General features: G+C 46.1%; 1 protein-coding gene across 7 annotated transcripts in view; it reads left to right on the top strand.

Annotated features, from left to right (window-relative positions):
* Positions 1 to 13,292, top strand: part of LOC147455074 (Sodium Bile acid symporter family) — a 205,134-nt gene that overhangs the window by 55,465 nt on the left and 136,377 nt on the right. For 6 of the 7 annotated variants that reach the window (XR_015188310.1, XR_015188309.1, XR_015188311.1 and 3 more), the window contains exons 4-7: positions 11,459 to 11,526; positions 11,941 to 12,019; positions 12,159 to 12,217; positions 12,310 to 12,378. Coding sequence is in view for 3 of the 7 variants with exons in the window: in XM_086513921.1 (XP_086370047.1) it covers positions 11,459 to 11,526; positions 11,941 to 12,019; positions 12,159 to 12,217; positions 12,310 to 12,378 (275 nt within the window). In the remaining 4 variants the exon portion in view is untranslated. The remainder of the gene's footprint in view (positions 1 to 11,458; positions 11,527 to 11,940; positions 12,020 to 12,158; positions 12,218 to 12,309; positions 12,379 to 13,292) is intronic. The other variant, XM_086513920.1, reaches the window with a different exon arrangement.

Here is a 13,292-nt window from a genome sequence, read left to right as displayed (position 1 = left end):
TGACTGGTTAGAGTTTTCAGGCCTGTCAGAGGAGTTGTAGGGTTTCCAGCTCTACAGGGCATGAGAGGGGTGCAGGGCATGTGCCAGGACATCTCAGAGGCAGTTCCAGCTGAGTGATTCACACCTTTCAAGCCGGTAGCACCCAGGTGGATGGGAGCCTTCACACGACTGGAGGTTCTCATCTCAGTCCGGGCCTGCTCAAAGACTGTTCCATCCCTTTTTTTCGAGTTACAAGGTGAGTGACGTTTACAGCGAGTTGCAGTAGAGACCCCGCAGGTGGCAGAGTGCTGTTTTCAGAGGATCTGTGTGAGGACTTGTGTCATCGATCGTGACCAGCAGCTCTTGAGACTGGACACTGGAGACTATGGGCTTGAGAGTGCTGTCCACTGGCACGAGTACAGTGGGATCCTGGAGAGTGGCTTTGGAGGGACCCTTTCTCTTCTGCAGACCACCCAGGTGTCCCGTTCTTTCAGTACAGTGTTCGATTGGGACGTCACATACTAGCAGCACAGAGAGAGGCTCGCCCCGCTGTAGCACCTCATTGGCAGGAGGAGGGTCTCACAGCTGAGTTCTTGACAGCCTTTTGGGAGAGTTGGTGGGACTCCAGACAACCGAGGCGAATCACCTTGTTTCAATGGATGGTCGCACACAGAGCTACAACAGTTGGGAGCTGGCTAGTGCATAGTGGTCTCTCGGCCGCATGTGCAGCTTGTGACCATCTTGTGGAGAGTCAGCGTCACTGTCTTTGGGTCTGTCCTTTGGCACAGCAAGTGTGGCTTCGTGCTGTTCGGCTGATGCCTGCTCTCTTCACGGCTCGACAGTACACTTGGGGAGCAGCGGCTTGGTCCACCCTCACGGGCCCGGCACTTTAGTTTGAGCTATCTTCCACCAGCAGGATGATAGTGATTTAGGGGGGGCGACCTACACTCCAGCCTGCCACAGATCTTACTCCGCAGGAGTGGTGCAGTGAGAGAGAGGAGTGTTGGGAGCTCATGAGGGGCCTGACACTCTGGTTCATCTGGCGGGCCCGTTGCTTCCGCATCTTTGAGGATCGCCCTGTGCCACCGGCAGAGACTGTTCGCAGTCTTTGGCTAGAGCTGATCCACACTCTCAGAGGACAGCTCGAGAGACTACAGGGCAGCTTCGACCGCATGCGAGAGCGCAGAGAAGCTTTCCTTCGACTGTGGCGTCCTGGGACTTCTACACCATGGTCCAGGGTGTACTCTGATGCCACTACGGACCACCTGTGTGGCTTTTCCCTCCTCCCATCTCTTGATTTAGCCTCATTGTACATATGCTGTTTTTTCATTGGGAGAGTCTCCCCATCATGGTTGTTGTAGCCCTCTCTTGAAGAGGTGGTTGTAGCCCTATGGGCGGTTTCATTAACTAATAATAAAAAAAAAAAAGTCTAAACCGAGTGAGTGTGGTTGAGAGGCCAAAAAGGGGCTAGGAATTAAAAACCTGACCCCAAGTGATCTAAAGAACTTAAGGAGCACTGGTCATGGGGCACGAACCCCAAAATATCGAAAGCTTGAACTCTGGGGCTGATTACGTGCCACATGGCCGGCTGTACGGATTTCAACGATTGGCACTGGGCTGATAATGTGGCAGTTGCGTGAGCTTTTGAGTACTGATGCTTTCGGGTGATGTGCTTTTAGAACTGAAACTTTTTTGGGGCTCTGCTTCTGGGCATCCCTTGTAAGTTTATGAAGGACCTCAGGGCCTCACTGTGCAGAGCATTTGGACGCAGAGTTTGAGAGCAAAGGACCCTTCGGAGTTGTGCTATTGCGATTTTATAATAAAGAAATACAGGAAGGGGCGCGAGTCTTTGGGGCCAGTGCGTTTGGGGGCGGAACTCTGCCGTGCCTTGTCTACTCTCTCTCTCTCTCTCTCTCTCTCTCTCTCTCTTGTCAAGTTCATTGATTTTGCAGTTTTTGTTGATGTGTTGCTATTGATTTCTCGCTTGCAGTGTCCTAGCCTGTAAGAGTGGTATCAGCTCATAAAGATTCTTCTATGAAGGATCCGATCCCTTCTGGAGCACACAGTTGACAGAACCAACATCTCTTTGCGGGAAGGTGAAGTAAAGTTGAACCCAAGCGAGGGAATTGAAGAAACCAATGAAGACAAGTTAGTTGCAGGTCGACAAGCGTGTAAAAAGATTGATGAAGTACCTAGAACCCGAAATATGTGAAGCATCTGATGATGGATGAGATTCAGTCGAGAAGGCGAGAGGCCATTGATTCTCCTCTCAAATCGGGAAGGAAACTGAGAGACAAGTTGAGTACAAAAAAGTGGAAACTGTACTCGTAGAAAGAGGTGGACAGAGGGGAAGATGAACCGGATAATGAAAGGCTTGAAGCACTGTCGGAAGAAGAGGAAATCGGCAGATTTCCCCTGTTATTTGGGCTGAAAGTTGACTTTTGAGGTGGCAAGCAGATCCAAGAAGCGTGCTCGTTTCAAGGATGACCCAAAATTTCTTTTTGTCTTCAGAGAGTTCCGACAGTTTGTCATCCTCTAGTTCCAGTGAGGATGAGAAAAGGTGGAAGGAGTGAAGAAAAAGCAGATATCTGAAAAAAATCTAGAAGGCATGGGAGGCCATCTAGCAGTTAAGAGGAGAGCTCGTCCTCTTCTGACAGGCCGTCAGGTTTGACACGTTTTCAGGCTATTAGGACATCCATCAAGCCCTTGAGTTTATAAAGCAGTTTGACGTCGCCTTCTCTAGAGGTCGGTTCTCGGAACGCTCCAAGGTGCGAAGACGGCATCTTACTTGAAAGGAAATGCGTAGACATGGTGGTCTACTGTGTTGTTACGTAGAGAAGCACCTACGATGTGTGTAAAATTTAAGAGAATTTTTACGTCAATTTTGATAATGACGAATATGAAGAAGATGTCATCACGGCTTCGCATCATCTTAGGATGACCAAGAAAGACACGTTGGATGACTACTGCCAGTGATTTTGGGATGCTTATTTGCTAGTGTCCTCGTTTTGGAAGGTTAGTTTGAGGGACCAGATTGAGCGGTTTTGCTGTGGTTTGCCAAAAGAGATTCGACAGTATTGTCTAGAATAGAAGTCTGACTCTATTCAGAGACTTATGGGACATGCTAAGCAAGGATTTGGAATGCATGCCGGCTCATTGACTTATCCTACAGACATGACATTATCCACGTCAACATGGCAAGAGTCTTCTAGTGCAAAGAATGAATCAGGGGAACCAGATGGCAGCTCATCACAGGATTCTGGAGCAGTAAGGGAATCAAATGATAGCGCAGAGGGTTCTGACGAACTAAGGGAACTAGATGCAAGTTCACTAGAGGATTCCAGAGAATAAAGGGGATTAGATGATCGTGCATATGAGGGTTTCGATGATTGAGACTGACGTGCCAGCGGATAGAGTAGGCAAGCGAGGCTACCAACAAGTCCAGGGCGTAAGAAAAGAATAGAAAGGGAATGAACTGGTAGATCAGAGAATCCAAAGATCTAGAGTGAGGTGGCAAGGACAGGGGAGGCCAGCAGGGCTACCAGTAGGTCACAGGACACAAGAACAAAACAGGAAGGTAAGCTAGGTCCATTGGATAATTTGGTCAAGGGTACTTTTTGGCCCTCGATGCAAAGTGGATGGAGGAGGGGAAAATCGCAAATTTTCTTTTGAGAGTTCCGGCAGTTCGTCATCCTTTAGTTCAAGAGAGGATGAGAAAAGGCAGAAGAAGCGGAGAAAAAGCAAGAAAATCATACATTTGAAAAGAGGCATGTGGGGCCATCTAGCAGTTTAGAGGAGGAGAGCTCGTCTTCTTCCGACAATATGAACAAATGAATAAGAAGACCAAAGAGTTCAAGGATGGGGGTCAAGCAGTCGAGCCCTTGAGTCCCCCCCCGGTCATTACCTCTACAGAGGCCTGGGGCAAGTACACATCATCTTTGTACACAGTTCTTGGACAGCCGGCCCCTCCCGATCCCCCGGATCCATGCTCACACACATGTGCATTTTTCACCAGTGAGATGGTGAAGAAGGCCATTGAGAGGATGACGACTGGGAGAGCATATGATTATGCTGGCTTAGTGGCTGAGCATTTCATGCATGCAAGAGATCTACTAGTAGAGCTTCTAGGAGTTATGTTCAACCATGCCATGTGTGAGGGCTTGCCTGATACTTGGAGCTTATCTACTATTATACCTATCTTCATGTCAGGAGACCCTATGGAGCCTAGGAATTATCGCACTATCATGATTGAAGACACATTGGCACGGTTGGTACGCATCCATTCTTGAGCAATAGTTGAATAGATGGGCAGAGAGGGAGGGGATACTCGCAGCTAGGCACGCAGGGTTCAGGAGAGGTTTTTCTACTCTTGACCATATTATGACACTCAGAGCCATTATTGAGGAGGGTAGATCACATGGGAGATGTATCTATTGTAGCTTTGTGGACTTCTGCAAAGCATTTGACAACAGTACCCAGAGCTAGTCTGATGCGCAAACTACAGGAGATGGGAGTACCCACAAAGCTCATTTGGGGGATCATGGCATTATACGGGTCAGTAGTGGGGCATGTACGCACCTCAGAGGGTCTATCTACACTGGTTCACTCCACTATTGGGGTGAAGCACGGCTGCCTGCTCTCCTACTGTATTTGGCATGTATGTAGATGAGGTTTCTGACTATGTTGAGAGAGATGGTGATAGCATTGCACAACTGGCAGGGACATGGATTCCACTATCGGTATATGCTGATGATTTTGTGTTGATCTCCGACTCTCCGGAGGATTTGGATGCTTTGCATAGGTTTGCCCATGAAAGTGGTTTGTCTGTCAACCTTGGTAAAACCGAGGATGGGGTGTTTAATACCACCCCATAGTAGATCAAGAGGTGAGCACCCGCATTCACATACAGCCAGGAGACAATGGAGTATATAGATGCTTACACTTACCTTGGGGTGGTCTTTAGTGGACCAACATTTTCATTGAGGAGAGCAACAGAGACTAGACTGCTAGAACCCATGCAACATTGGGTAGATTGGAGATGTGTTCATAGGTTCAGTGTTAGGAGCCTCGGACGAAGCTCTGGCTCTTTGACGTGTCCGCATTGCTCTATGGAGCTGAGATTAGGGGACCCTCATTGGATCATCATGGGAGGTCGGGGTGCATTGATGGATGGGGGGACATGGAGAAGCCTCTAGTCTTTATGATATCACGGCTTATTAGTGCCAAGCCTTCAGTACCACGTGATATTATCCGTACAGAGGTAGTTGCCCCCCCATTAGTGGTTGAGGCGCTCAGGAGATCGGTCTCCCTCCTACACCGCCTGCCGGAACTTCCTAGAGACAGATATGCCGGCCTAGCACTTGAGTCCTCTCGACAGTTAGCCATGGAGGATACAACATGCTGGTATGGGGAGATGACATCATGGTTTCAGGCGCATGAGTGCAACATAGACAGATTGCCCCCCTTCATGCATTCTCTTTGACTCTTACACCGTCCAAGATCACAAGGCTTATCCGTCAGGACCTAACTCAGCTAGACACCAGGAGGACACGGATACAGCCAGCACAAGAGCTTGGCACGAAGATGGCTTTCTACAAAGAGCATCTTCTCCAGCTTACGGAGGACGGCTTTGTGACGAGACCAGATACATGAACACCCACTTGTCTCATGGGATACGATGTGCTATTGGCCAGATACACACATCTTCACACCAGATTCGGATCGAGACTGGTGGGAGATACAGCGGAGGCCAGGACATGCCCCCTGTGTCACATGGAGCCTGAGACAGAGTTGTGCTACACATCCCACTGCCCAATCTACTATGAGATACGAGGCCGCTTCCACTGCTTGTTGAGAGAGGGCTTTGGACCACTCTCCACCGGGGTCATGGGATACGAGGACTAGAGATGCCTGGGTTTGTTTTGCTTGAGCTGCGCAGACACAGAGAGAGCCTAATGAGAGGAGAGGCTAGCAAGTCTCGGAGATGGATCACAAATTTCTTTAGAGAAGACATTGGACAATCGGTGGAGCTACCACCACAGCAGAGCCCACATTCTTCTCGCACCAAAGGCACTCTGATCGATTGAGCAACCAAGTTGGGGAGATCCAGACGCCCATGACTGCAGAGGACTACAGAGCATCGACGGAGGCTGCATCGGAGGATTCGGATCATTTTGGCTCAACATGCACGACGCCCGGTCAGACTACTGACCATGGAGGAGATTGATGAGATCCGCTAGCGACCGATGCCGGATCTCTTGTGATTTAGCTCTTTCTGAGGATACACCCTCATTGTGTTTCATTAGCCCCCCCATTCGCCTCACCCTCCCCACTCATATCCTACACAATCCCAGCTAGCTGATTAATTCACATCTAGCAGCTGAGGCTTCCATAGTATTTTTATTTTGGTACTCAGACTTTGTATCAGATCCACCACATTGTAATTTTCTGGTCTCATAGGTTACTTTGGCCTTTTGAAGATGTTAATATAACATTTCATTTCATTTCTTCTTCTAGAGCCATGTATGAGGGTTTCCCTGAGACTTGGAGTATGTCCACTATTATGCCTATCTTCAAGTCGGGAGATCCTATGCTTCCTGGGAATTATCGAACCATCATGGTTGGTCACACTCTGGCTAGGCTATATGCATCAATTCTTGAGCATGAGTTAAGTGGATGGGCAGAGAGAGAGGGCATACGAGCAACAAGACAGACAGGGTTCAGGAGAGGTTTCTCCACTCTTGACCAGATTTTGACACTTAGAGCCATTATTGAGGAGGGTAGACACCATGGCAGGAGGATAAATTGTAGCTTTGTGGATTTCCGCAAATCCTTTGATACAGTGCCACGAGCCAGACTCATATGCAGATTGCAAGCCATGGGGGTGCCCACAGAGCTGATCTGGGGGATCTTAGCTTTATACAGGACAGTGGTAGGACAGGTACGCACTACTCAGGGCATGTCTGACATGGTTCACTCCACCATTGGGGTGAAACAGGGTTGTCCCCTATCTCCGACTCTCTTTGGGATATATGTAGATGAGTTTTCAGATTATGTACATACAGAGGGTGAAAGAGGTGCTCAACTTGCAGGGACATGGATTCCGTTGCTATTATATGCTGATGATATTATGCTGATGTCCGATTCTCCAGAAGGGATGCAGCGTCATTTGCACTGGACAATGGATTGTCTGTGAACCTTGGTAAGACCAAGGTAATGGTGTTTAACACCACGGTGCAGTGGGTAAGGAGGTCCACCCTGTCATGAGGACGTGGCAACTGCTAACCTTAGTTGTTGGTTTCTTTCCAATGATTTTTGTTTAATTTTTGAGACCCTCTTTTTGAAGTTGTAAATGGTCGGACATTGTATGGGCAATGTGAACAATAGTTTCACCTGCAAACGGGAAGTTGGTCGGTACTGGAACTCGTAAAGTAAAAGGATGTCTAGGCTCAGTTCAAGATCATGTAGGTCTCCCCGTCGCACTTTGCAAGTTGGTGGATACTAGGGAGTGAACTGAATAAAGGTACAATGTCAAGGTGGGGTCACCAAAGGAAAGTACCCGACAGCTCGGCTACATTGCATTTTTGGATGCGGTTCAGTGGGCATTGATGGTCAGATGACCAATGGGGGTCCAACGGAAGCATCCCCTAAAATTTAGGGAACTGCTATTTTGGGCCACGAAATCTATTCGCGTCATTAGCTTCAGAATGACAAGGGGAACATTTTATTACTCTGTTGCAAAGTCAACTGATGCACCAGTTGAGAGATTTTTAAGTAGGAAGCCCAATGCGTGGAAATTGCATGTATGGGTGCCAAGTGGCACTTTTTGGCCAATTTACCAAGTTTGGGAGAATAGAACTCGTAACTGACTTTTTGGAGCAGTTTTGGAGGTTGATAATTCTGATTTTCAGCCATTTCTCTCCATTTTTGAGCTTCCCTGACTTTACCTAGGACCAAGGAGCTCATTCTCAGCATTGGAAGGCATCAGATGAATGTTTACAGCGCTGTTTTGCTGCGTTTTCAGCGATACACAGGTTTTGACAGCCATGGAAATCTTCCCCTTTTTGCATCTATTTGTTCACAGATGCATTACAGGTCAAGCGCAGAAGAGGGGACGCTCGATTTATGCTGGGGGGATGCTTCATTGAGAACCTGTCACAGGTTAAGAGCTATGGAGTGCTTTCTTTCCCTCTCATGTACAGTGTAATGCTAGGAGTGATGCCCTGCACGCTACACACTGCTCTCTCTCCCCCCTACGTGCAGTTATGTGATGCCCCACAAGAGGGCTCTGCATTTGATTGATGTACAGTTGTGTGGTTTCATGCTTTTGTGATGAGGCAAGAGCCTCCTTGAGCAGGAACAGGGGTAGCTAGCTGCTATCCAAAGCAGGCACCGGTGAGGGTCATAACCTCACCGTATAGGTGCAAATTCAGCGCTGTAAATTGACTGCTTTTCAGCCATATGGATGCCAGAACCCTTGGGAATCGTGTCCCCCTGGCGGAGGACAGCTAGGGGACTGCTTGGAGCTGAAAATAGGAAAAAAACCAGTAAATACAGCGTGCTGAATTTACTGTTTTTGGGTAGGAATCAGAGGGTATACGCCAATGGAAGTGAGTTCTAGCAGGGGAATTGTTTTCGTGCAAGTTCTAGGGCTGTTATGTTGCCGAAATTTGGCCAAAACAGATGGTATCTAGCGGGATACAGATAAAGGGATTCCGAGGACCCTACTTTGTAATTTACCCTCCTAAAGAATAAAGAAATACGAAAAGGGGCGCAAATTTTGGGAGCTACAGGTTGTCGGCGTAAGCTGGGAGCATTCTAGCTTCCGATCCGTGTGTGTGCTTAAGTGTTAATTCCCGTCACAGGTTATCTTTGCAAAGTGCTCTGTGTGTGTGTCTAAAGTAAAGAATTTCGGGTGAAAGCCAAAGCCTACCACCCCACGGGCCGGTTTCAAGGCTCCGTTGCCGGGACATCAATCACTTTTTTCTCAAAGAGTGAGCCTCGGTTGTTTTGGGTAAAGACACAAAGTATAGGAACTTGGGATTACACTATGGCCGACAAAGGGAAGGGCATTATGGAAGAGGGTTCCTCTTCATAAGACAAACAGGAAATTCCGCATGTTCCCCTTGCCAAAAAGTAGTCAAATTAGGGCTGATGTTTTGCTGCGTTATTAGGGTTTGCAAGTATGAACCGAGATGAGATAGGGAGAGGTCTCACGGTGGTAGACTGGCCACTAGATCTCCTGTGGGAGTGATGTGGGTTTGCCAAGTGGCACGCTGCTCACCGATTCTCTGAGGCGATTGCTTGGATTCTTTTACGCATTGGTAAATCATCTTGAAATTTGAGCTTACTTGGTCGTGGGTAGTACGCTACAATGTTGTGGAATTATGCTTGTTTGCAGAGGCAAGAGCCTCTTGCACAGGTAAAAAGTTAAGGGACAAGTTGCAAGATGCTATGTGGTGAAGTTCAGGAACTATCCACCTATGGATGGAAAGTGGATCGAAGAGCATGAACTATCAGAGTCACCAAATGTATTGCAGCTTTACCTTGAAGCCTTTGGGTTACAACCTACTTATGCCCCAACCCAATGTGTGCAAAGGAGGGGTAATGATAGAGCTAGCACATCAAATGTACTCATGGATTCAGTGCAATAGCAGTGTACAATTTGACAAAAGTATGAAGGTCTCATTATATCATTTGTACATATGTTTTGACACTCTTTCTTGCGGATACATGCGATGTTAAAAGAGTGCTAACAACACATCAGTGTCATGTATTTATGGTATGCAATCGAGGACGTTTGCGATTTCAAGAGGGGGGTATGTCACGAGGACGTGGCAACTGTTAACCTTAGTTGTCGGTTTCTTTCCAATGATTTTTGTTTAATTTTTGAGACCCTCTTTTTGCAAATGGTCGGACATTGTATGGTCAATATGAACGGTAGTTTCACCCGCAAACGGGAAGTTGGTCGGCACTGGAACTCGTAAAGTAAAAGGATGTCTAGGTCCAGTTCAAGATCATGTAGGTCCCCCCGTCGCACTTTGCAAGTTGGTGGATACTAGGAAGTGAACTCAATAAAGGTACAATGTCAAGGTGGGGTCACCAAAGGAAAGTACCCGACAGCTCGGCTACATTGCATTTTTGGATGCGGTCTTGTGGGCATTGATGGTCAGATGACCAATGGGAGTCCAACGGAAGCATCCCCTAAAATTTAGGAAACTGCTATTTTGGGCCACGAAATCTATTCGCGTCATTAGCTTCAGAATGACAAGGGGAACATTTTATTACTCTGTTGCAAAGTCAATTGATGCACCAGTTGAGAGATTTTTAAGTAGAAAGCCCAATGCGGGGAAATTTCATGTATGAGTGCCAAGTGGCACTTTTTGGCCAATTTACCAAGTTTGGGAGAATAGAACTCATAACTGACTTTTTGGAGCAGTTTTGGAGGTTGATAATTCTGATTTTCAGTCATTTCTCTCCATTTTTGAGCTTCCCATGACTTTCCATGATGCAGCGGCCCATGAGACAGTGTATGTGATGGTTTATGTAGGGACAGCCTACTCTAAGGGATCAGGCTTTGGGAGATATGCTACCAGCTTACTTTACCTATTCGCTTATTAGTTTACATTTTGAGCAGTTCTTACTTAAAATCTTTTGTATGAGACCTTTGGGTCATATGATGAGAATGTAATTTTCTCGTCTTTTATGTCTTTAGGCTCTTTTTAGACCAAAAAAAATTTCATTGCATTTCATTTCTCTCCCATTGCGATCTTGCTATCATGTGCTGCTTTACTATGTTTTTATTGAGTCGTGGGCTTGTAGGTACAGTGAAAAATGGTTTTCCAGGGGACTGATTGGCCATTTCAAGAAATCTCATATCGTTTGCATACTCAACTTTATCATGACCTCATCTACCCCAACCACAATGACATCTGTGCAATGCCTTCAACTCTATTCATCTGCAAATAAGACATGAAATCCACACATCATAAAAGTGGATAAGCAACAAGGAGTCAGGAATCACTGCATGTTATTGGTCTCTCCATTCGAGAGGAATTATCAATCCTATTGCCAATAATCAAACTGCAAGCGTACCTTATAGAGTGGAGAAACGCCTGCCGTTCATTACATAAGAAATGGCCAGCGACTGTGTTTCATGCTGAGCCCACTTTGCTGCCTCAAAGATCTATTTCGTTTGTCGCGAATATTATGCTCTACTGTGTTCCAGTATGTTTCTATGACAGCCATGGGTCTCATTGTAATTTCATAATTTTTGTCAATGCCTAAAGACCATTGATGAATGGTTGACATCAGTGTCGCTTCCCTCCCTCTTTTCATGATGACAAAACTGCCCTGAAGTAGTGCGTGTATTAGAAGTCCAAACATGGAGTTCTGTTCAATATATGATTGCTGTTCCTAACTTCTCTTTTCTGGTCAAATTGAATCACATCGTAATCTTTGGTGTCCACTACTGCTCAAGGTTTAACTTTACGGACAAGTGAGTTAGGTGGCGTTCTACGAGCACAGCTTCCTCTTCTTTTCGGAGTGGTAATTTGTTGACTCTTTCAAAGTCAAATCTTTAACTGTGCTTTTGAAACCAAGAAATATATCTTCCTTTTTACCCGCATAACTAAAATCGTGGGAAGTATTTGTTCCCGATATAGAGGAAGAAGAGTGTCACATCAGTATAGATTCATTATTTTTTACTGCATTTACATATTCTTCACACAAATTGATGCTATTTCATTTGCAGCAGCATACTTATCATTACTTTTAGGTATAATTCAAGACTCATTGTGCTTATTTTTTGTCTGATCTTCCGTAAGGCTACCTTCTAAATTGGTTATGATCCAGTAGTTTCATGTTTTGGCATAGAGATAAATGTTCTGGTAGACTGGATAGCAAAATCAGGTTTTCATTCATGTATGTAACGTCAAACATTGTTGAATGTGTTTCTCTCAGGTCTCCTCTCTTTTTATTAGCCCTTCGATTGCAGTTTTGGTTCTACAAGTTCCTATCAATCCACAAGAGTTTGTGAATGGTAAGCTTGATTTTAAAGAACGTTTAAATTTTGTTCAACTATTGTTCACATACTGATGATTGCACAATGAGAAAATATTGCAAGTTTGCCTCTGTTCTGTTAGAATACTGAACAACTATCAACTGAAAATCTATTGTAGGTTTGGCTCTGTTTTGTTGCATGCCCACAACTTTATCAAGTGGAGTTCTTCTGACTCAGGTGTTAGCCTTGCTACTGAATCCTGCATGGTTGCTTCATGTCCTTATGGTTGTGTTCAAATCCTGGTATGGTTAAACAAAGGTTTGTGGCAGGCAGCTGGAGCGAATACGGCTTTGGCTTTGTCATTGACATTGATTTCGAACTTGCTTGGTATTTTTACGGTCTCTCTCTCTCTCTCTCTCTCTCTCTCTCTCTCTCTCTGTTTTTGCTCGAGCTACGCAGACACAGAGAGAGCCTGATGAGAGGAGAGGCTAGCCAGTGCCAGAGACAGATCACAGATTTCTTTAGAGCTGCCACTGGACACCCGGAGGAGTTATTACCACAGTAGATCTTGTCGTCTCACACCAGAGGCACACGGATCGACCGAGCGACTGAGCTTGGAAGATCCAGACGCCCACGACTGCGGAGGACTACACAGCATCGACGGAGGCTGCATCAGAGGATTCGGATCACTTTGGCTCGACATGCACGACGCCCGGTCAGACTACTGACCATGGAGGAGATTGATGAGATCCGCCAGCGACCGATGCTGGATCTCTTGTGATCTAGCTATCCCAGCTAGCTGCTGTTCACACCTAGTAGTTTAGGATTCCATAGTATTTTATTGTGACATTTGTCATTTCATTTTTGTCATTGTTGTCATCTTGTTACTCTGACTCTTACTTTGTATGAGATCCACCACATTGTCACTTTCTGGTCTCATAGGTCACTTTGGCCTTTTGAAGATGTTAATATAACATTTCATTTCATTTTCATTTCTCTCTCTCTCTTCTGGATGATGACATATGGGAGTTCTCTAGAGATGGTGACATCATCATTCTAGGGGATTTCAATGCTAGGACGGCCCATCATCAGACTGTATTTTATGATACTTCAGAGGAGATGCTGAGAGAGTTGGATGTTGCAGAGACGGGCCTATCCAGACTATCACAGGATGGAGAACACACTGAGTATGGACGACACTTGATAGACATGGGGGTCATTTTGTCATTTTGTCATTTTGTCATCTTGTTACTCTGACTTTGTATCAGATCCACCACATTGTATCTTTTTGGTCTCATAGGTCACTTTGGCC

Source organism: Adiantum capillus-veneris, chromosome 6, assembly GCF_014529385.1.
Source record: "Adiantum capillus-veneris isolate H3 chromosome 6, ASM1452938v2, whole genome shotgun sequence".
NCBI lineage: Eukaryota > Viridiplantae > Streptophyta > Polypodiopsida > Polypodiales > Pteridaceae > Adiantum > Adiantum capillus-veneris.
Note: the sequence above shows the minus strand (reverse complement) of the source record. Positions and strands in the feature narration are given on the sequence as shown.